The sequence below is a fragment of the Centrocercus urophasianus genome, unplaced genomic scaffold (assembly GCF_019232065.1).
Source record: "Centrocercus urophasianus isolate 14NV4802_14NV808 unplaced genomic scaffold, USGS_Curo_1.0 seq_10, whole genome shotgun sequence".
Classification (NCBI taxonomy): domain Eukaryota; kingdom Metazoa; phylum Chordata; class Aves; order Galliformes; family Phasianidae; genus Centrocercus; species Centrocercus urophasianus.
The window spans coordinates 55738328-55761733 of record NW_024884142.1 but is presented as its reverse complement, the minus strand read 5'-3'; the positions used below and the strand labels follow the sequence as shown (position 1 = coordinate 55761733).

Here is a 23406-nt window from a genome sequence, read left to right as displayed (position 1 = left end):
AAGAATATGGAGAGCCTCCACTGGTCCAGAAGCGATGTGGAGCGCTGGTTCTTTGCTGTGGGGTCAGACAAACCTGATGAAGAGAACACGGCTGTAAAGTGTAGAGCATGTTGGAGCACTGAGGTACACAGCTGAAAAAGGAAGATATTGCAGTCTGTTTAGGTTCTCTGTAACTGGCTGCTGAATTGCTGCCCTCCACAATATATGGTAATTCTGCTGATTAAAAATATATCTTCCCAAGAAACAGTACTGGTGATTAATGGAGGCTTCCAGTGACTGGTGTTAGAAGGATTTCATGTTTGATTGGATTCTTTTGCTAGAGATGTGCCTGTGTTGTTGTGTTGCAGCAAAATCACTGAGAACGCAAGAAAATCTTTGGCCTCTCTGAGGAGAGAACACCCACGGCTTGAGCCAACGCTTGCCATTATTCAGGTAACAACTGCTTACATGGGGCTAGTTGTAACGGATTCCTTCAGTGCTGTTTCCTATTTGAAACTTCACAGGTGTGTGGTGCAGGAAGTAAGCATGTTTTTAAGCAAAATGGTGGCAGCAGGTAACCCCATCAGCTTGGAGTTCAAGAGAGCAAGGGCTTTCTCTCGCACTAAGTGAATTGATAGATGGTTTTAAAATCAAAGTAGTATTTCTCAGCATTTATTTCACTTGAAGCTGTTGCAGTCCTGCAAATAGTGCTGATAGGTGTGAAAACCAAGGTCTCTCTTCACTACTGTCTGCTGAGAGTAAGTCTGCCTGGGCAGGGGAAAGCCCTCCTTCATCCTGCCCACCTTCCTGTCCATGGCCAAAGCAGAGGAGCTGAGGGAAGCTGCAGCTCTTTGTGAGGGGAGCAGAAGGGCATTGCTGAGCTCTGCTTTCTGTGACAGTGACAGGGCCCAGGGCCCGAGGGAACTGCATGGAGCTGTGTCACGGGAGGGGCAGCTGGGGGTTAGGGAATGGTTCTTCTCCAGATAATGATGAGCATGCAACAGGCTGTCCAGGGCAGTGTGCACAGCTCTGAGCAGCCAGATTTCAAGGAGTGTTTGGACAGCATTTTCAGATATAGAGTTTAGTTTTGGATGATGCTATGTGGAGCCAGGGGTTGGACTCAATGATCCTTGTGGGTCCTTTCAAAACTCAGGATATTTTGTGATACTATCCAGTGGGTTTTAATTGTAAAACCTAACTGTATTTTTGAAATAGTGAATCTAAGAGGCAGTACACCAACTTTTTTCAATAGGTATTCTGGAGAGGCTGAGTGAACAAACTCCTTCCGTGACTGCTTTTCAAATAGCCCTCTGTATGGCTGTCAGCGTAAGACCTGGCAGTAGCAATGACCCTCCTCTCGCTGGCTTCCAGTTTCTCCCTCCTGCCTTGTCTCCGTGCAGTTGCACAGTGAGCTCATCCATGCTGCTCTGGACTGGGTTACCTGAAGAAGAGGGTCCTGCATCCTCGCAGACTATTCTCCAGTCTGCATTGGCCATAGAAGTGTTTTATGCTGTCACCTGGGAGGGAGAACAGTGTTAGGTGGGATGGAGCAATGTGTGAGAATTTCCGTCTCATTTGTGTTATAATTTAGGATGCATCAACGCCTGTGTTTTGGTTTGGATCATGACTGTGCTTTAAACATACATTCCTGTGGTCTCCACTTACCCCACCTGATTTGCATTATGAGAGGTCTTTATAACACGTGGAGTCCTCAATCCTTCTGGGTGAAATTCACCCCTCAGGTGTACTCCAGTTAACAGTCACTAGCTCTAGCCTGGGTGCAATGACTGAAGTAGAATTTCCTGTATTTGCTATATTTATACTCAAAGAGGGTTTGTTTTAGTTGACTGAGAGTGCTCTGCTTTACTGGGCAACGTTGGCAGAGCACTAAGGTCTGTGCTGCTGTCCAAGTTCCACATTACAGCCAGAGGAGCATAGATAGCAGTGAGATAACCCCTTGATCTAGCTGTTTGCAGCTGGCATGGTACGCTGCCAATTCACTGGGGAAATGTGGAATTTGAACACTGAACATTGAACCCACTCTGTAAGTGCCCTTAGATGCCTTCTAGTAACATGCCACATGAACGTGATTGGCTTTGTGAGTAGTACCAGCATTTTTTGTAATCTGCCTTGAGACTGAGACAAGAATAATAAAAACTTGTTTATTTCTTAGTTTTATTGAAGCCCTCTGCCCAGAGAGCTTGTGGAGTCTCTTTCTATGGACACATACCTGCGTGACCTATTGTAAGGAACCTGCTTTAGCAGTGGGGGTTGGACACAGTGATCTCTTGAGTTCTCTTCCAACTCCTGCAGTTCTGTGGTTTTGTGAATATAATATCTGGCATCAGGGTCCTGTGCAATGCTGGAGCTGTTGCCCTGTGACTATCAGCTGTGCAGTGCCAGATTCTGCCCTGCCTACATTGGTCTTCAGCTTGGCCTCACCATGCTCTATGGATTGTGGCGAGACCAGGCTCGTGCAGGGACTTCTATCATGGAGTGAACTCTAATAATAGTGTGACAGGGCTGGCTGAATCACAGTCAAACACCCAGTCCTGTTGGTCAGATCACTGTTGTGGAAATGCAATTCCACAAGATTCAGCATAAGGGAACAGCTGGAGAGCTGTCCTTAAAACACTCTATCTTTTCCTTGCTTCAGCATTAGGTTCACTTGTGTTCTCCGTGCAGTGGCCCCTACAGTGCCCCTCGGGTCTGGGGAGTGGGAGAGGAGTGGCAGTGTTGTGCCAGGGATACAGGCAGTGTTGGGCTCAGGGAGATGGAAGATATCATTATCCATTTTAAATTCTGCTGGTTTTTGTTGTTGTTGTGTTTGTTTTCTCATTTTTCAGTCTTTTTGGGGGATTAGTGAATTAGTACAGACTTGGACCAAAACCATTTTGTGTGAGACCAGTAGGAATAAAACCAGTGCCAAATGAATGACTTGACTCCAGTGGGAAATAATTGACACTGAGGAAATTTTGAGGAAAAACCTACATAGAATGTGTACGTGGAATTGTAATAAACCCTTTAAAAATAGTTTATTGCAGTCCTTTTGTCTGAATTGGAAGATAGATTTTGTTTGTAATCATTTGGCTGTGAGAATAAATGTTCTGCTTGTTTGTTTTTAACAAATCTCCTGGCATTCTTGGGTGTGGAAGTCTTGGTGATCTGTTAATAGGAAGTTTCTGGTTCTGAATATTAAATCCTGTTTTATTGTTGCAGTATACAAAAATATGTGAAAAGCCTCCTAAAATTCAAGAGTAAATAGTAAGCAAAAACAAAACAAAAAAAGGATGCTTCTGCTCTGGAGTAGTGTCTGACAGCAACTAGGAGGAGAAGCTAGCTTCATCTGCTTCTGCCTGACAGAACTCACTGTAATGTGTGGCAAGAGATGGCCTTGCTTCCACTACCAGCCCTTAAATGAGATCTGGTAAGGGGTGGAGCCAGAATCCACCCCTTCTGGTCATTGCTTGCATCTGAGCTCCCCTGGATTGGCCCTGCTTTCCCACCAGGTGCTCGATTACTGCTTCAGGCTGTGAACTTAGCATTTTCACTGCACTAGTGGACACAGTGGTTCTCACTATGTTTCTTGCATAGACTTGTATATTAATGTACTGACATTACTCAAATGTAAATTTATTATTTTAAAATTTAGTTTCTGTTTTTTCCTAAGGCACATAATGTTCCTTTGGATCAAGAAATAAACAAGAAGTTTGCTGAAGAGGTGAGTTTTAGGCAACGTGCTTGCTATCAGTCATGAGCTACTTTCCTATTGTAATTGTCTTGTTTTCTTTTGGCAGGTTGGTCTACGTGTGATTCACATCTGTCTCCCTGAAGGCAGCAGCAAAGATGAGGTAACCTGAAGGACTCTTTCTGTTTTGTTTCTGTCATGAACTCATATTTTTTTCTGACATTGAGCACCCCTGATGTGTCTCTGTTAACTCATGAGAATTGGGACTGTCTTACGTAGCAAGTGTCACTCTTGGACAGTTGCTGTCATGTGGAATCCTGAGGCAGAATAATTGGTCATGTTTTGTTTCTGTGTTTGCTATTTAACTGCAGGATCCTCTTACAGCCTCACAGACTGTATGGCTTTTGTAGTGGTGCTAGCTCAGAGCTAGGGCTCATATGTGATATCCTATCTCCTACAGCCGCTCTTCTGACGTATTTATGGGGCTCTTGATTCTTGCTTAGGTTTTACCTTGGGGAGATTAATTGATTTGGAGTGGTGACAGAGTTGAAAAATTTTTCCTATTTATTGATCTTGAAATGCTTAAAAAAATTTAATGCATTAAACAAATTCATCCACCCCAAATTACTAAAGAGCTCCCTTCCTAATGTCTTATAAGGCATTAGCTTTGAGGTATAGTTCTTGCATCCAGTATGTTCTCAGTATAGCAGGCTATTAATAGACACAGTCATGAGATCTCTGATAGTAAGAAGAGCAAAAGAGTTCATAGTTTCCCGGCTAGCCTCGTTGTGCCTGGGGATTTCATAATGTGGTACACCTGTGGATTTTGTGTACTGTTTTCTATTCGGTACACTTTGTTTTTAAAATGTTACTGTCTAGCACTATGATCTCAGAAGAGGCTTCCCCATAAGTTAAGAGGAACTTTCCACTTTCTATTATCATTTTGAGGATGGTGTATAGTCAGAGCCTTGTAAGAAAGCCAGGCTTTTGAAACAAAGGTCAAATAGGCATTGTTATGAGCTTATCTGTTCAATAATGGTGGAAAATAGGTGGAATTTAGTGAGTATGGAGGAGCGGTTGCTGTTGCTTTGAAGTAACATCTCAGGAAGCAGCTGAACTATTTAAGTAAGGGGGAAGATGGTATATTTTTTACTTGAGCTTAGCTAGTTTTAACAAAGTTGTTAACAGTTTGCTTACGTCACCTGTTTCCTTGCTGTGACAATGCTTTTACTGTGTGACCACTACAGAACAACACATAGTGCTAGGAATCAGTATTGTACTTCAGATATCACAGAATCAAAGGGGTTGGAAGGGACCCCCCCAAATATCATCTAGTCCAATCCTCTTGTTCAGCGTGTAATATGAAGCAATCAAGGGCAGTTAATGCAGACTCAGATGTTGAATTTGACCAACAATGAAAGGTTTGAACTCGCACATGGTTCAGTACCTGAAGTTGCACAAATAATTATGAACACCTTTTCAAAAATGAGAATTCTCTTTAAGAACAGTGTCAAGTCTTAGGATCAGGGTGCTTTTGCTGAGGAGAATCAGTAACAGTATATGCTGTTGTAATAAAATGAGTTTTCTCTTTGCTCTTCTGTTCATATAATTATTCTTTTAATATGATGGCTTTTCATACATGGTCTTTGTTGGGACATAAATTAGTCCTATTTTGAATTTTGTTTTAACCAAGAATTCTTTTTTCTAAAAGCATCCTTTGAAGCATCCTCATTACAGTGTTGAGTTTTTTCTGAGGCTTTTAGTGGTGAAGGTCAAAATGTTGGCAGCTTAATGCCCCATGATATGTTGGCTTTGTAAAATGTTTGCAATAGAGTCAGGGTGGCTTAATTTAGTAAACCGTAGAAACGTAGAACAGCAGAAGCAGGTTATTGCTTTTTTCATTTAGAAGTTGCAGTAAAATGTAGGGGAAGCAAAGGTAGCCATAAACACGTTACTAAAAATAAGTTTTATCCCCTTGTAATTAGATTCTTCCGTTGTCTGTTATTCTGATCCTTAATGCTTTTTATTAACTTCTTAGATTGTCAGTGAAATCTTGAGACTTAACGAAGATCCTAATGTGCAGGGCCTTGCCCTTGACCTCCCAGAAAGCTTGTATAGCAGTAACATATTAAATACTGTGAAGCCTGAGAAGGATGTGGATGGGTAAGTGAGCCACTGAGAGGCTGATGTCTTTGTAAAAATCAATTTTCTCCAACGCATTTCACTAATGGATTCCTCAGTCAAAGTGTCCAGCATGTTATTGAGTGGTGATAAAAGATGCAATTCTGAAGTTTTCTACGTAAGTCACACTGATCATTATCTTTTATATCTTTATATTCTGTACATTCAGGACATTGTCTTTTCAAAGAAACAAACAAACAAACAAAAAATGTTTGGTCTTTTTTGTATAGAGATATTACTTAGTTAAGGTACTTCAATACTTGAATAATGCAAGTGGCCACACACAGTTGTCCTGAACACAAATCCCAAAATGTTTGCAAGAGGGACTGATGGAAGAAGTTGCAGGAGAGGTTTTAACTTCTCTGCAGTACTTTCTCCTGGTGGGAGAGCAAGTTGTAATAGTTTGGACCCACTAGCACAACTTTCTGATCAGTCTTAAGTTGCACTGCTCTCTGGAGATATATAGATTTCTGGGTCACCATTTTGGGAAAAGTCTGATCATCTTGCAAGTTAATTGACTTTCCATTGTCTAGAGTGCTGGAGGGTAACAGGAATGCTTGTGCAGAAACGCCTTCTGTCTTCTCAGCAGTCTGTGTCATCCCAGAAGGATGCATTACTGTGACTTAGCTTAGCTGCAGAAGGGCTGATCTTGTTCCACTGGTCACGTTTTGGCTCTGCATGCCACATCTAATCTGTCACAAAGCAGAGAGCTGTCTGCCTGTGGTGTGCTTGTGTATCTTGTTCCCACTCTCAACTACTTTCTGGTCTCTTGAAGCTCAGCATCTGTCCCATGGGCACGTGGGATGGTGCAAATTAGCCACGGAACGTGCCTGTTGAATGATTTACTTTTATGAGATATGTTTGCTCTTGGGATTAGTCATGTTATAGGCTTTACTGAGGATTTACATCACACAAAGTTTTTTTTATTACTGTACTTTTCCACTGCAGGTTATCCGATGTAAACCTGGGACGTTTGGTACGTGGAGAAGACTCCGACTACTTGGTTTCTCCTATTGCTGGTGCTGTGATGGAGCTTCTTGAAGATCTGGGTGAGTTGTTCTATCATGAGTATAGTATTAATTCTAATGTAGCTTAAATCTTAGCATTCTCACCATGTTTTATTTTCTGATTTGTTTCCTGCCAGTGAAGATCCTCAGTGAGATCTGTATGCAATATTTGCAGCAATAGGTCTTGGTTGTACACTTTAGGAAAATTAGGCTAAGATTCCCTGCCATTTGCATTACATTTAATCTCACTGAAGCCACCTGAGACATCTGAGTCTTCAAAAACCTAAAATATTTTGGATGTAAATGTTAACATATATTTTGTGTGCCAATTTCAATTAGTGTGAGCATTTGAAGAAATCCAGGTCTGCCTGTAAATAGCTGCTGCATTAATCCTTTGTTTTGGGTTGGATAGTATAAGTGCTAACCATGAAATGGCAGATTTAAACTGGTGGCTTTGCAGATTGTGAAGATGATGCTGGTTCAAGGCAGTGTTTCAGAAATAGCCTCTCATGACAAATCAGCATTGTTGAGACAAGGATTTATGTAACAGAACTGTAAACATGTGGTCAAGTGTACAAATATGAGCAGAAGGATATGTGAAAATAAAATACCAGTGCACCAGAAGAGCAATATTTGCTTGCTGGAATTGGAGAGTCCCAAGGAAACAACTTAACCTGTGGTTTGTGTTGCTCCATAGTCTTCAAGTTACCTTTGATGTTGTGGTTGAAGGGGAGCATGGAGCTGCTGTGTAAGGGTGTGGTTTACTAGCTGGTCCTGGGGGCATCAGTTGAATGATGCGTGTGGGTTGGTGAGGCTTGATGCCAGTTGCATGCTGTAACACTTCATGTTTGTGCTGCAGATGGGAAGACAGTACTGCTAGTGGGTGTCAATGGGGCCTTGGGGTCCTCCTTGCAATGCCTGCTGCAGAGACGGGGAGCCATCACTGCCAGCTGCCACTGGAAGTCACCCGGGCTGCAGAGCAAGGTGAGATCTCTCCTCTGGCATCCCTTAGACACTGAGCCATACAAGCTCCCTGAGGAGGTGATTTTTTTCCGTTACTGTGATGCCACTGTGGCACTGGAGTGTGCTGTTAGCCAGTCCACATGGGCTAGAGTGGTTTCTTCCTGTTTGCTCATAAACAAAACTCTGTCAGATGGGCACTTTCACTGGTGTGTGTATACATATATATATACATACATATAGCGGCTGCTTGTAATCTTTTTATTAGCTAATATTATCTATTTATTAGCTGTGAGAGGAAGAAAGTGAAGTTGCAGCTTGAAACAAATGTGTGCAGATCTCCCTTTTTCCTTCTGTCCCTGCAGGAGAGAATCATAGAACCATACAATCATTAAGGTTAGAAAATACCACTAAGTTCACCCAGTCCAACCACCAACCCCTCACCACCATCTACAATAAGTGTCCCTCAGTGCTTCACATCTTCACAAAAGTTCACATCTTTTTTGAACACCTCTGAGGTTGATGATGACTCCACCACCTCCCTAGACGGCCTATTCCAATACCTTACCACTCTTTCTGAGAATAATTTTTTCCTAATATCCGGTCTGTACCTCCTCTAGCCCAGTTGAAGACCATTAGCTCTTGTCCTGTCACTGGTGGTATCTTTGTCATCTACATGAAATCTCTTGCGCTGAGTTGTCTTTAGGATTTGTAAATGCTGCTGCTTTTGTGGCAAGGGGTTTCAGGATCTTTTCTTCATTTTTGAAGAGAATTCTAAGGGCATTTGAGTAGTTCACAGATCTAAATTAAAAGGATTTCATGTACCTTACATGGCTGGTTGCTTTTTGCAGAACTTTTATCAGCAATTTATATATTGATACTATTTCCTGCTGATTTTTCTCATTTTGTCCCACAATCCAAAGTTTCACCGCAGCTGGGGATGCACTGTGCCTGTGTCATGCAGAGGTCCCCGCTCCACGTGGTGACTGTCGCCTCGCATTGCACAGTGCAGGCCGCACGGTGGCAGCCAACTCAATGTGATGATGTCTGGCCCCTGAGCTGGAGCCCAAGGACGGGAGGAGGAAACACCCGTAAGCAGCTGTGAAGGTTTGAAAGTCTTTTGGCAACCCCGTGTTTTCACAGCTGCGTATGTTTTTGTTAGGCTTGTCTCATTTCTGTGCTTTGAGTGACTGACAAGGCTTAGGATATGCACGCTCCTCTCCAAGATGGAAGTGCGATGATCTCTGTTTTTTTTATTGTGTTTGAGGACTGCTTTGGACGGGATGGGGAGGTGTTGGGGTACCAGAAATATTTCTGCTGGGTTACAACAGAGTTGCTGTGCAGACTGCCTGCTGGAGAAATATCTGTTTCGTCCAGATGCTTTCCCATCATCAAGCCTTGCTGTTTGGCATTCCCTATAGCTTATCTCTCACATCAAGTCACTGATGGGAAACAGAGTATGAGGCTGAAGTAGGAGGAAGCTGGAGGCTCTGCACATCAGTCTTCCCGATTCATTTTAACTTTTGGCAACAAAGAAGATTTTGCTTTGCCTGGAGAGCTCATTAGCAGCACTCTGGGGAAACTTACCTTCCTCTTCTTCATCTGTAAGCTTGCAGTGTTACCAATAACTCTGAGCGCTGCGCAGCCTGACTGTTGTAGTTAACTCTGGGTTGTAGGTGATGTTGAATGTGTGCACAGAATATTGTCCTGTACAGCACTCCCTATAGACTGACAGTCAAAAACAAAGCACCGATTTCTTACGCAGCAGCTAAGCTCTGCTGTCTTGTGGCAACCCATATTTACAGTATGACATCACTAGATAGCATGATTATAGCTGATGATAAGAGTTTATTTTCACTTGCTCTGATGCATTGATTAAGCAAAAGCAGTTTAAATGCTCACAAGGTTTCTCCTCTTGTGATTTTTAAGTTTGAATTTCAAGTGAGCTAATGGATTAGTTGATGCAGGCATTTATCCAAGACTTGGAAAAATTCATTTGCATTTTGTTTTTCTGCACAATACAGTGACTTCAGGCACAGTTATACACTTCTGCTTCTGCCTCTGAAAGTTACACTTCTACAATAGCATTCTTTGTGCTGTTTTTTGTTATGGTAGTGTAATAATTTTGCTCTCAAAATGGGATGTGAACATATGAAGAGTATGAACTTCTCATTGAGTTGTGCTTGTTTTGCAGCACGTACCAGCAGAAGAAAAATGGAGTTTAAGGTTGGATGCCTTTTGTGTCTTAGTCTGTTGACAGTACTCGTTTGCACTGAATTACAAATCCCGAACCTAATGATGTAATACATTTTCAAAGTGGGTATTATGTTACCTTTTAGTAGCACTGAGCATTTTGAGGGATATAGATAAGATGCTACCTTCTGCTGAGATTTGCACAGATAACTCTTCAAAGCACAATTGCTGCAGGGAGCCTGAAGAATGATCTAGTGACATGTTTTCAGGAATGTCTTACTTGGTAGTTCCATTTTTAAATAAGAAACAGGAGTTGATTCACTGCTACTGGCAAAAAAATAAGAACTGATTTCTTAATCCTTCGTTGTGTGAGAACTAGGATATCTCTCTAGTTAGAGAGGAGATTACCAAATAGATCCAACTCTAACAATATAGCTTATTTTTTTTGAGAGAACATGAATAATACTTAGTACCTGTAAGGAGACTGAATTTTAGTTCAGTCATGATTTCAACTTGCAATCTTGCACATAGTCTGTGTGTGAACCACATTACATGTATTTTAAGGCAGACACTATCCCACAGTTTTCTTGTTAAAGAACTGAAAATCGGCATGTCAGCACAATTAGGAATTGAACACTTGTTTATAAAAGATTGGATAAGAAGTAGGATAGTGTTCAGCCAGAGTAAATGCATAGGAATTTCTTTCTCATGCTTGGGAAGAAACTCTGTTGACCACAGTCCACTTTTTCTTAGATGCAGCACTTAAAATTCATGGTTTTTTGACATCTCTTAGTCATTCACTGTCCTATTTTCACTGTTTTGATAAAAATGAAGAGCCTCGGTAGTGGCAGAAAAATGCATTTCATTCGGCTAGATGTGGGTGAAATGACAGAAAGTGAGAATGGCCGTGCAGATCCTGTGAAAGGAATGGAATGAGAGGCTGCACAGAGTTTCTAATGACATTGCTGTAGGTGTAGTGGGTTTTTCTGTTTCATAACTTTGCGTGCACCATAGCAGTATGCTGCAGTATGCTTCACAGGAAAAGACTTCATCCTGCAGTAGAGTTGCCAAGCAGAGGAAATGATAGGGAAGAGGGGAATGGGTGGCACATTGTACCTATTTAGTACCTCTAACTGCAGTCAGGGTGTCTGCAGAGGTCAGTCATGAAAGCTGAGAAATGGGATGTTTGGCAACAAGGCTAAATAGTTTGTAGCCTTTTATTCCCTTGAGCTCTTCCTACTTTCATTTTCAATTCCTGTGTCATACTCACAGGTGAAGAGTTCACACTGGCATTACGAGCAAGACAGAGAGCAGTGAGTAAAGCACACCAAGATCATTGGAATTATTTAAAAGTAAAAAACAAAACTTTTGTGCAGACTTGATGACAGAATAGTCTTTCAGTTATCTGGAATGTACAGTTACTCTGTACCATTATCATTAACTATTTGGCTTGAGTGTCTGTGTTGTTGTTTTAACATTCGGTGATCTATCTTGGGAACGAATGGGTGGTTCTTAATCTGCTTCTACTTAAATCGTGGTGGAGAGAGCTGTATTTTGTTACGAGGTAAGGTTTCAGATTATTTGTTGGCATGGCTTTTCCCAACTGAAACAATATTTACTGGTGAGAAGGCAGGAGACTGCTTGAGTATTGCCTTACTCTGTCTCCAACCCATCGCCCAGCACATTGCGGATGGTTTTGTGTGATGCCATTGCTGGTTCTGCTCACTGTGGACTGGGACGCAACACTTCCACCAACAGCACTGCCTGTCGGGTCACCCTGCGGCCACCTGTCAATAGCTCCTCAGCCTCCTGGCAGCAGTTGCCTGACGCATCTGGTTCCGATCAGATGCATCCTCTGTCTGGAGACTGCGCAGCGTGTTTGCGAGGGAGGTTGGATGTGATGATTTCATAGGTCTTTTCCATCTCTAATGTCTATGATTTATTTCTGATTTAGAAGATAAAGCCTGAACATGCCTCCCAAGGCTTTAGTGATTTATGAGCAGTCAAAAGAATAGTTTATGGCAAAAAGAAAAAAAAAAAAAAAAGAAACAAAAAAAAAAAAAAAAATGGATAGGGCAAAGACATTATTTCTTTGAAGGGAAACTGAATTGCCTGAATGGAGATGAATCTCTTCCAAGAACACCCAAAATTCCCAGAGCAACGGTTTTACTTCCAGTGAATTCATTCTCCCAGTCAAACAAGCTTCTGGATGTCATTTAAAAAAAAAAATCATCAAGGGAGCAAAAAAGATCCATAAAGTGTTTTTTATATGTACTTCAGAGACTCTTGCACATAATAGACTATTGCACATAAAAATAATTGCTTATAACAAGAGAGTTGAATTTATATTTTTACTTTATTTTTCTCTTTTTTGTATGTGCTTATTTTCTGAAATGAGGAAAAAGTTGGCTGGACGTCTCTCTGAGCAACCTGATCGAGCTGTAGATGTCCCTGTTCATTGCAGGGGAGTTGGACTTGATGGCTTTTTGGGGTCCCTCCAACACAAATAATTTTATGATTCTATGAAAAGGAAATGGTGGGCGGAGGCTCTGAGCTTAGAACATTCTCAGCCTGCAGGACAACTGTTCCATGGCCTGTGATAAAAAATTTTTCATGGAGGCAGTAGGGTAGGGCAATGAGAAGGTTTTATCTATTTTTTTTCGATGTACTTATGGATATGACCAACTCCAGCCATCCATTGTGTTAACATTGTCTACAAAATTGATTGTGTTCAGCTGTTAACGTTTTTCAACATAATGATTCGTGGTCATAGAAATTAATGTTTGGTCAGTTGTTTTCTGTCACTATAGTTACTTATGATAGAATTGATCTGATATATGTTGTCTGAAAATTTATCAAGATTCTCTTGTTGCATACAGCACTCAGCTGGCTTATAGCTTCATGATGTGAGGCAGTGTACAAAGCTTAGAGTCCCTGTCCTAGAGACTTTGCATGGAATGATGTTCCTGACCATCAGTATATTAATTATAACTACTAGAATATGAATTACATTTTTGTTACAAAGATACTGGATACCTGAAGATAATCACAGTTTTTCCTCTGTGTTGATGTTATGGTAGTGGCTGCCTTCTTTGGTGAGAGAGGTTTGCTTTTTGTACTCTTGGTACACAAGAGTATTGTACAGTGTAATTTTATTCAAATCTGCTTGCAAATTCCACAGTATAATTTGACTTGACGCTGGTCAAGCATTACTATTTATGTGATCTCCTAGGAGTGGCATGTAAGCTGATACTTGCAGCAGACACAGAAGTGTAGGCAATTTGGATAAGGCTGTTGAGACTGTACTTTTGCAGGCAATCATAGGACTTCTAGTTGAAGCCCGAATTGGCTTGTAGCATTAGTCATCTGTCAAGCTAGTAAGCCTTCTCCCACACGTTTGGCTATGTTTCCACAAGTGAAGCTCTGAGGAGGTTTAGTCCATTCTTGTGTTCTCTAAGGAGATGGAGCTTTCTTAGCTTTCTGCTGTTTCCGCCACAGTTTCCCCTCCTGGATGCTCATCTGTGCCAAAAACGTGTTATCCTGATAGAATGTGTAGCTTTTCTTTCTTGGCAGGAGTGCTGGGCAGAGTTGCATCAGAGCACTTTTGGCCAAAAAAGAAGCTGGAACACTTGCTGGTCACAAATTGGTTCACAGAGAGGTTTGTGCAGATTGCAACAGTTGGCATCTATTTACATTTTTCCAAAGATTTCCAAAATTATTGTCTCTCTGATACAATTTTTGGGGTAAGTGTTGTGCCCGTATTTCCTGTTTGATTGGATATTTATACATCTGCCTGTGCTGCTATCCTTTATCTCATGTTGATTCCAATAATTGTTACAGAGTCCTGGTTCAGAATAGGGAGGAAAGAAAGACACTTATCTCTCTGATTATAAGAATTTTTAAGTAAGTGTTTTTGCTCCGACATCTGTAAGGTTGAACTAAATCAGAGAGACTCATTAGCAAGCATGAGCTGAGAAACGAAAACAAGCTTTAATTGGTATTCTTCAAAGGCACTGATGTTTGCAGATCAGGTCATCTTGCATTTCTCAGAGCTGTCCAAGTTTTTTTCTTTCAGATAAGCTGACTGTACTTAAGTCTCTCCAAGTTACTTTATTGGACAGTATTCTGAACAATTATATGGTTTATTTACTGAGAAAATATAATTCCCATAAAATGTTATTGGTGCTGTCTCTGACTCTACTTCCTTGTTTTACAGGTACTTTTTACTTTTTCAATTTCAAATGCTATTGTTTATAAATATAATGTGGTAAGAATGCAGTCATCAGTTTGGATTTTGTTTGCAAAAACTGTACAAAATATTACTGCTTATATAATCTGAAAATAATTTGCATATTCAAGAATGTACTTCTAAGATTAAATTCTTGTGGTTTTTTTTTTCTTTTCTTGGGGGATGGGATGGACTTTGGGCTATTCATAGCTTCATCAAGTGGATGTGGTGGTAGCTGGCAGTCCGAAACCTGACAGTGTTCCTGTAAGCTGGCTAAAACCTGGAACCACCATCATCAACTGTTCTCCTGATTTGCTGTCAGGTAGGCAAAGTTTAAAGTGAACAGTTCTTGAAAGTGATATATGCAGAGTCTTTGGAAAAAAAAAAAAAGTGAGTGGCATGTTGGTCACCACTCACTGTGATTAAAATCTACATCTTTGGGAGGAAGCCTTTGATAGTGGGTGTTTGTACATGGGGGATGAATGCATGTTTCTCTAGTATGTAAATAAGAAAAAGATATCAGATGAAGAAGAAGGTACTGGAATATATTCTTCACACCAGGATTGTTAAATAAGCATGGATTCATTCAGAATTCATTGGATGACCTGTTATTTCTGTGTTAGTTTGTACAGTGTGTTATGTTTTGAATTCTGTTGTCTCAGCTACAGCATGGGGAAAAGGTGATGTAGAAAGAATATTTGCAAAATGCAATGCAGAGAATGGTGCAAGATGATCTAGAGGAGTCTTGCATATCTCAGAACAGGCAAGATGTCCCCTGCAACTGTTACAAGTACAAAATAAGTTTGGATTCCCTCTTCCCCCACTCACTTTAATATAATCTGGTTGGACAGGTGGTATAGGTTCATCAATTTCTCCATTGAGAAAAACTGTAGAATTTTATTAGAAATAAAACTAAGAAAGCTTCCTAGAAGTTACTATACTCCGCTGCAGCAATTACATTTCCTTTAAAATTCCTTCAACAACTGTTAAGGTCTCTGGATATTTTCTTTTTTTTTTTTTTATAACAGACGTACCAATTTGATTTTTTGACCTGATGGCACCATGCTGTGAGAGAATAGAAAAATAAAAAAAGTAAATGGGTAATGTGATAGATCTAGCAAAGCACATTAACTAATCACAAGTATGCAGTATGCTTATTAACATCCACTGATATAAAACTGGGGAAATCTGCATAAGAACAAGGAGAAAGGGCTGTATGATTCTTAAACTAGGTATGTTTCCTGGGGTCAAATTAAGCAGACGCTTCAAGCAGAGTTAGTACAAGACCAGGTTTGTAATAAGGCAGCTGCTGTTCCCATGCAAAGTGTGGCCTTAGAAAGAGATGCCTTTTGTTGTTCATCTTGATATCCCCTTGATTTGAATATATGTTGCAGATGTGTCAGATCTTGGTTAAATGCACTCAGCTATCCCAAGGTAGTTGGATATTCCTCTTCCTCTTTCCTGAACCATGTCCTATCTTTGTGGGATCTGAGGGTAGTGCACCAAGCAGCCTTATTCCTTACTAATGCTGCACAACTTTTCCTAAAAGTAATTCATGTTTTTTTTATACTAAAGCAGTGTGGGGGGAGATCAGATATGCTAGCATGGTGATTAGGAGATTCCTTGGTTCTTTGGTGCTTACTTGTTTTGCACAGGGTCAACAGGACGTAATTGTTAAGAGAAGGTCTGTTAAGCATCTGCTTGAAGCCCTGTCTCCTCAACAGATACCTGATCTATGGGTAGATCACTCTATGGGTATCACTCCTGCACAAAGTAGGAATTGGAAAGGGAGAGGCAGGAAGAGAGAGAATGGAGGTAGAGCAATAACATTTTAATCTTTTTCAGCAGGAGCTCTGAGTTCTCTGATTTGGGGTGGAGCTTGTGGGTCTGGTGAAAGCAGTATGGGGTAAGCCCTTGTAGCCTGAGCTGACTAGCTCTGCGTGCTGCTGGTGGAAGTTTCACTTCTGGTTACTCAGGTCCCACATTCCATTGCAAGTAGAGCCAAGGTCTTCCCTGCGTGGCCTCTTGACATGGCTTTAAGATACCTAAGTCTCAAGGCCTATCTGCTCTATAGAACCATTGATAATATCAGTATTTCCCTAAGAAAAAAAGTGCTGTTGGGAAAACATCTGAAATATGCTCATGTACCACAGCAAAACTCATTCTTAAGGCAGGAAACAAAGAATGTACTATGTGCCAATGGAGTTTTTCATGTTTCTCATGTTGCAGCAGTTGTCTGTGTTAAGTACAGCATTTCTTTGAAAAGGCAATATGAAATATTTAAAAGATAGTTTAAAAATAAACTCATGTATCAAGTGTTCATTTGTTTGTATGCTTTTGAGACTGTCAAAAACTTGGAGAAACTCAGGAAGAGCAGCAGAAACAAATTTCAGTAGCTTTTAGGAACAGTGACCTGAAGACTTGCTTGAGAAGTACATGAAACACAGGTGTCCGTCTGACAGGGAGAATGCGCTTAGTTTAATTGCAAGGTATTTATTAAGTGTATTTTGGAGTACCTATGGTCTTGGACAAACCACTGACTCTTACAAATGAATTTTCATTTTCAGTGCGTAGTGAAATCTGTTTGGCTGGCATGCTCAGAAATTTTCTCTTGCTTTAGAAATCTCCCACTTGACATTTGTGTTGGGGCTGCAGGAGCTGTACAAAGCCTGAAAGCAACAATGGCTGTGAAGTGACTTTTATTGTTGCTAGGTGGTGGCTAGATTTCTACCTCGTGTAGCTATACATGTAGCTTAACACATGGACACGTTTCGAAAGCAGTCCTAAATTTGCAAGAACGTGGTTATATTAGGCAGCTGTAGTGATGTAAGCCAGGAGAGTAGAGCTAAAAGTGCTTGATCCAAACTAATGGAATTTTTTCTCCTTAATAAATAAATAAATAAATAATCTGTTGTTGTACTGCCAGCAATTTTAGAATTGTGATCATTTTAAAATGTGTTATTCTACTGCACTAATGATTTTGGAATCTAGTGCCTCTTGCAGGAAAATATTTGATTTGTAAATGTATAGAAACGAAGAACGAGTTTCTGAACAAGAAAGACCCAAGATTATTTAGGGCTTGATGACCAACTCCATTAAGGTCACTGGAAAGCTCAAGCCCACATGGTTTAATTATATATATGGGAAATGTGACCTTCTCTCACATCTCTGTTCTAATCCTATATGTCTGTCTGTATAGCTGTGTGCTGCCAGTAGATGGGCCTTTGTCAGGGTGAGGGAGAGGAAGGAACGCAGTGCCTGCAGTTCAGCTGATCTTCTGGCCAAAACCCAAGGCAGAGAGTGTTATTCCAGCTCCCATCTGGAAAATGTATCCTGAGTGAGCTGTTGCAATCCTGTGGTTGTCCTCTTAGCTCATGTATGCTCTGGCTTCACCTTCGCTCTGTAAAAGTTCTGCTTAGTGTTAGTGTGGTAAGCGCGTAGCGTAGGCAGGCTGGGAGATGCATGTTATTGAAGGGAAACATCCAATACCAATATGTATTTACATGCACGCTCGCTCTATCCTGATAAAGAAGTCACATTAAGCCAAAAGCAAAAGGTTGAGATACTTCTGTAAAGCACAGCTGCCTGAAAAGGGATTTTAAACTCCATTCTTCCTACTTCATTTGTCTCTTTGGCAGCTCTCCCAGCCCTGTCTCAAGGCAGCAATGCTTAGCTTATGACTCTGATGGACTCTTCCAGTAAAGCTCCTGTGCTTGAGCTGAACATATTTCCAGATAATTTTTTTTTTTTTTTTTTTTTTTTTTTTTTTTAAAAACAGTGAGTGTTAATACAAAAAGGTGGCCTTTTAGATACTTTCTGAGTTTAGCATAAAGACTGGCCTCTTGCTGCCCAGTTATGTTTGGCGCTACAGTGCAGATGTCTGCTGGCAAGGCAGGTTGAGGAAGGGTTTGACAGTGCACTGAGCAAGGCCGGAGGTGCCTGCTGGTGTGGCCCTGCCTCTCAGTGCTGGTGTAATGGCACAAGCAGGTGCTGCAGCACTTGTGCTGAGCACAGGACCTTGCCCAAGGCACCCAAGCTCTGCTGCCTCTGAGCAGCAGCTTGAGGTGAGGCAGACATTTAGTAAGTGCTGCAGGCAAGGTAAGTGCAGGGAAAGCTTGGCTCAATCAGGGTTTGTGCTCCGATCCTCCTCGAGGAGAGAGGCTAACACTCTCAGTGTACGGTTATTATCTTTTATTGTAATTATGTCTACGCCCTTCAGAATGAGACAAGAGCTGTGCTATGCCCATAGAGACTAGGATGTGAATTCTTGGAGAAACTACATCAAGATAAAAGTCAATAAGCAATAGCAAAAGCACAAGCCAGAAGGAGGACTGTGGGTAAATGACAAATAGTGTGTTTAGTTAGAGTAGCTAATGTAGGGTTATTGTATAATATGTTGCCACTAGAAATGATAGTAACTGTCTTTAAAGTTCGAGTCACATTGTACAGCCTCTGCAGACAATTGCTTTTAATGGCACATTCACAAAGGTAACTTTTGCTGTTCAGAAGATTTTTAGAGGTCCTGTGTAGAATTTTCAGGTCATTTCATTGTTCTCTTTCACTGCATTGAGGGTATGAAAAAGAAAACAATTTTTACCATGCTCGTTAATGTGTTTTGTTAAACACATGTTTATTTTTTTTTTTTCCGCTTGCCCCCCCCCCCCCTTACTTTTCCAGTATTTTATATGTTTTGTTATATGCATATTTGCAAAATGCATTTCAGAGCACACAGTTGCTCTCTGGTTTATGCACAGTATCAGCCCTTTCCTGTTATTTTAGTTGAAACATTGCAGAAGCCACCTATAATTTTGGCAGTGGCATTGTTAAGTCAGCATCATAATTACTTTGTCTGATTGTCGCTTCTACTGTAGCTGTTCCCACTCAAAAAAAACCCTCATAATTTATTTGTGTGCTGTTCTTATTTTACAGAGAAACTCAACAATGGTCAGAAAAACAGCAACACTACTGAAAATGCAGTTTGTTCTCTTGCAGTAGCAATGCGAATGCAGGTTGGTGTAACTTCAAACATTGTAAAACTTGTTGTTCTTCCTGTGAATTGTAGAAACTGTTTCCACAACTTCATTTTTTTTTTAATTCTTGTTTTGCTCTTTTGACAATTCTACTCGCCTCTTTTTTTAATGGCAATTCTTAATCAGTTGAGGTGAGTCATGCCTGTTGCATTTAGTTACATTAAAAATCAAATGTGTCACAGTTCGGATGACTGTAGTAAAGCTTGCCAGAAGCACTTTTATCAATAATCTAATGTTACTTGTTCTTACAAGGTCATGCAGATTATTTGTACTTGCACGCATTTTTTGTCTCGTGATGGACAGATGGTCTGGAAATGTGGTGTTTTATTTGGAAGCAGCATAAGTCAGTCAGTGAGCAATTAATATCTTCTATTCTTTCTAAGACATGAGCAAATAATAGTAATGCTCAGTTTAGCCAGAATAAAATTTTAAAGTGCCTAATTAGAGATCTTTTTTCTGCCATTTATTGTATTAGTGACCTTGTCTCCTTTTGAAATCTGAACAAACAATGGCACAGTCATAGAGTAGCAGTTGTTTTTCCTTTCATCCTGAAGCCATGAGATGGAGTGATTTTTTTTTAGTTTTTTGTTTTGGTTTTTTTTTTTGCTAGCTTTTGCTATAAAAGGTTATTTTGACATAGTCTCGACATCATTTGGAATTAGCATTCAATATTTACGGTTTGTTTAAAAACAGAACATGGTAAAAAATACAGAGCGATGGATCCACTCCCAGCAGCTCAGAAAATGGGACCTCCACTGCTTGAAGCTTCAGCCCCTCTCACCAGTGCCTAGGTAATAAGTGGTTTTGTTTTTGTTATTCTTTTGTTTCTTTTATTTTTTTTTTTCTTAAAACAAACAAACAAGCCAAGTGTTAAATTTGACAGTGAACCTAAATATAACCCGTATCTTATTTTAATCTGCTTATCTCAACATCATGTTGTACTTTTTGCTGTATGCTTTGATGTGAACATGGCCTTCTGCTTCCTATCAATTTTTATTTTTATGGTGTTCGTTGGTGCCAACCCCTATTGGTTGGACCTAAAACTTGAAGGTTTCATTGAGGGGAGGAGGCGAAGCCTTGTGGAACATCAACAGAAATACAAAGTGTAAGAAGTTTTAGTATTAGGTCACTCAAATGGAGGAAAAAGTTTATGGAACTACTTAAGGCCCTTTAATTTCAATGGCATTTGAAATTGTTTTTATTTTCTTCCCTCAGAAGCATTTTCTTCCGTGTCAAACTTTTCAATTCATATCTAGATGTGAAGAGCAGGAAACGCATTTATTCTTCTAACCAGAATATTTCCCATCAGTTACTGCCATTCACCTCCTAAGGCCCATGTCAGGGTTTCTTGTCTGCCCTAGTGGAATCGGTGACGCCTTCAAAGGTTCAGGAAGCCTGAGTTCTTGTCTGTGCTCAAGTGCTTGCTGTGTGTTGGTTGTGGTGGGGGGCAGAGAGGTGCTTGAAAGGAGGTTTTGCCATAAGGGAAGACTTAGTCATTTGTGTGTGCATATTTGTGTGCCTGCTCCTGAGTTCTGTTGCATTTTTGAAAAACTGTAGCAAAATGTTTTCTTTTGAAGCACTTTGGTTCACTTTTCGCTGCCTCTTAAAACCATTTAATGGGAATGGACACAAAGTTGTAATTTAAAACAGAGATGCCAAAAGAATGAGTTTTCTGTCATAGGCAGGGCCGCAAGGGGGAAGAAATTCTTGAGCTTTCTCTGGGCCAACATGTAATAGTACTCCCAGAGTTAAAGTTTGAAAAATATGTCCTTGAATAATATAGTTAAACAATAGATTAAAGCATGTGTTATCATGAAAATGATGGCAAAAAAAACTCCCCGAAAACCATTCCCACCCCTCTCTATGGCATTGTGTGTTTATTATATACGTATATGCATATTTAATATACAATGCTATAAAGTACAATTGGTTATAGGACTTCCATTTATTTGATTACTCTATAGCTTTATGTCTCTTTCTCCTTTCAAATGTAAAATAACAATGTCAGATGGAAGGTATCCTGCAATAAAATACAATCTTGTAGCAGTACACAACATTGTGTGGAAGCAGATGGAGTTTTCATTGAAAACGAGGAAAGCTGCTAAAGCACTAAAACTAGGAACATCTGCTTTTTGATTTCTGTGAGAACTGGGTGTTAATTGAAGTATTTCAAAGGTTTTGGAAACAAATGGAGGATTTTCATACAGAAAGCAATCTTCATGACATATGCTGAGTAGATATAGCTCCTTCCCCAAATCTCTTAAATCTTACATTTCGTGAATTATGATTTGATGCTGGCAATAGTATACTCCTTGGTCAACAGTTCTCATTCACGCAGAAGAGCCATGATCTAAATTTGCAACTTAATACCAAATGACATAACTTACTGAATAATTGCAGTATTCCAAAATGTATTTAAATACATAGCTATAAACTAAAAGAGCTAGCTTCAAATGTAGTCTTCTAAAGATTAGTTATGAACAGGTCTTTAGTTTCTTGTGTTTAAGAAAATACATTTTATCTGGAAATGTATACTAACAGCGTTTTGTATATGTTGTTGAAGGTTCCTAAGGGAACTTCAGATGAGTAAATGACAACGGCAGTAGTTTTACTCAGGGAGAACAGTCAGTTTTACTTGGCAAATATTTGCGATTTATTTAATTAAAATCATAATTATTAAGGAATTCTTTCAACTTAGTTACAATTTTGCAGTTGTATCAGTTTTACTCCTTCCACTTTGTGCTAGTTGTGGTGCCTGCAGGGATGGGAAAAGACTAATTGCCTGATTATTTCTTCCAGAACTCAGAGGGGGCAGTGTTTGTGGCGAGAGAGCTGAGGGGAATAGGAAGGGCTGAGATTGCAGCAGAGAGTCTTAATAGTCTGTCCTGAGATTTGAAACAATAGCTTCTGTCTTTTAGCAAGGAGAATGATTTTATTTAGTAGGAGGCTTATTTATTTATTTTTAAGTAACAACAAAAAACACCATGTTAACTTTCTGTCATGCGAGTCTACATACTTCTTCCCTTTGCTGAATACATCAGTTGCTTTATTGAGAAAATAGATCACCTTACAATTTGGTTTAACCTTTAAGAGACCACAGAGCCATCACATAACCAGTGTTTCTTTGGTACTCAAGTTGTTTTTATAGACATAGTCTGAAGAAAACTAATTATTCTGTGTCATGATGTTTGTAAGCCACTAAATCTTTTGTTCTTTATATGTTTCTATGGCTAATTTTGTTTGAAGAAAGTTTGAAGAAAGGTATATCCTTCTAAGCAAGAGGATGTGCTTGGTATGTCCTTGAAGGTGATCAGATTCCAGCTGAGTACATGCAACAAAACGATCTGCAGCCCACTGAGTGCTGTGCTTGAGTAGCTTCTTGTCCCATTCTATTTGATTGTCTCAGCATTTGATTGGATGATTTCTGAGATTTACTTAGATGTTACATATTTAAGAAGTACCTTTGCATAAAATTGCACAATGGTCCTAGTTTAGGTTATCGATATCTTCAAAGAAATGAATGCAATTAGCCTGACACAAATTGAATGTTTGCTGGTGGATGCGCAGCAGCTAAGTCCGTGCTTGGAGCTGAGGTTTGGCAGTAGTTCTGTGTTAATCTGTGGATATTTGAGATCTTGCAGACTGTTTGAAAGTCCAGGACATTAGCTTTGATGCTGTTGCCAGATTATGTCTTAAAAATATTGTGATCAACCAAGACTACAGGAAGGAGTTCAGCTTGGATAGGCTGAAAGTAATTAATCTCCTGGTAATTTTTTTTAGCCAATTTTCATGATGGTGCGAATAATTCTAAGCTAAGGGAGATGGCTCTTCAGATCTTGTATGCCTGACCCTGGGCACTACTGCTGCTGGAGCTCACAGCTGCTAAAAGCTTTGGGGAGCTTCAGGGAAAACTAGGTTCAACTCACACAACAAAAATCCATGAAGAGGTATTATATCCAAAGAGCCCAGGTGGTCTAGGTCAGGAACTGTGGATGCCTAGTGTCCCCAGGCTGCAGCCACCTTCTCTCAGGCAGCCGTTGCTCCATGTTCTTCCTCTTTTTCAGGCTGCCACTTGCGGTCCTTGCAGGAAGTAGTTTATAAGCTCAGTGCACTTGTGGTCTAAATCCTGTGCATTAACCT

General features: G+C 40.2%; 1 protein-coding gene across 1 annotated transcript in view; it reads left to right on the top strand.

Moving 5' to 3' along the window:
• MTHFD1L (methylenetetrahydrofolate dehydrogenase (NADP+ dependent) 1 like) overlaps positions 1-23406 on the top strand; it is a 137676-nt gene that overhangs the window by 785 nt on the left and 113485 nt on the right. Inside the window, exons 2-10 of the mRNA XM_042830482.1 lie at positions 348-432; positions 3650-3700; positions 3777-3830; positions 5706-5830; positions 6797-6897; positions 7715-7839; positions 14447-14558; positions 19166-19245; positions 19960-20057. Of these exons, the coding sequence (XP_042686416.1) occupies positions 348-432; positions 3650-3700; positions 3777-3830; positions 5706-5830; positions 6797-6897; positions 7715-7839; positions 14447-14558; positions 19166-19245; positions 19960-20057 (831 nt within the window). The remainder of the gene's footprint in view (positions 1-347; positions 433-3649; positions 3701-3776; positions 3831-5705; positions 5831-6796; positions 6898-7714; positions 7840-14446; positions 14559-19165; positions 19246-19959; positions 20058-23406) is intronic.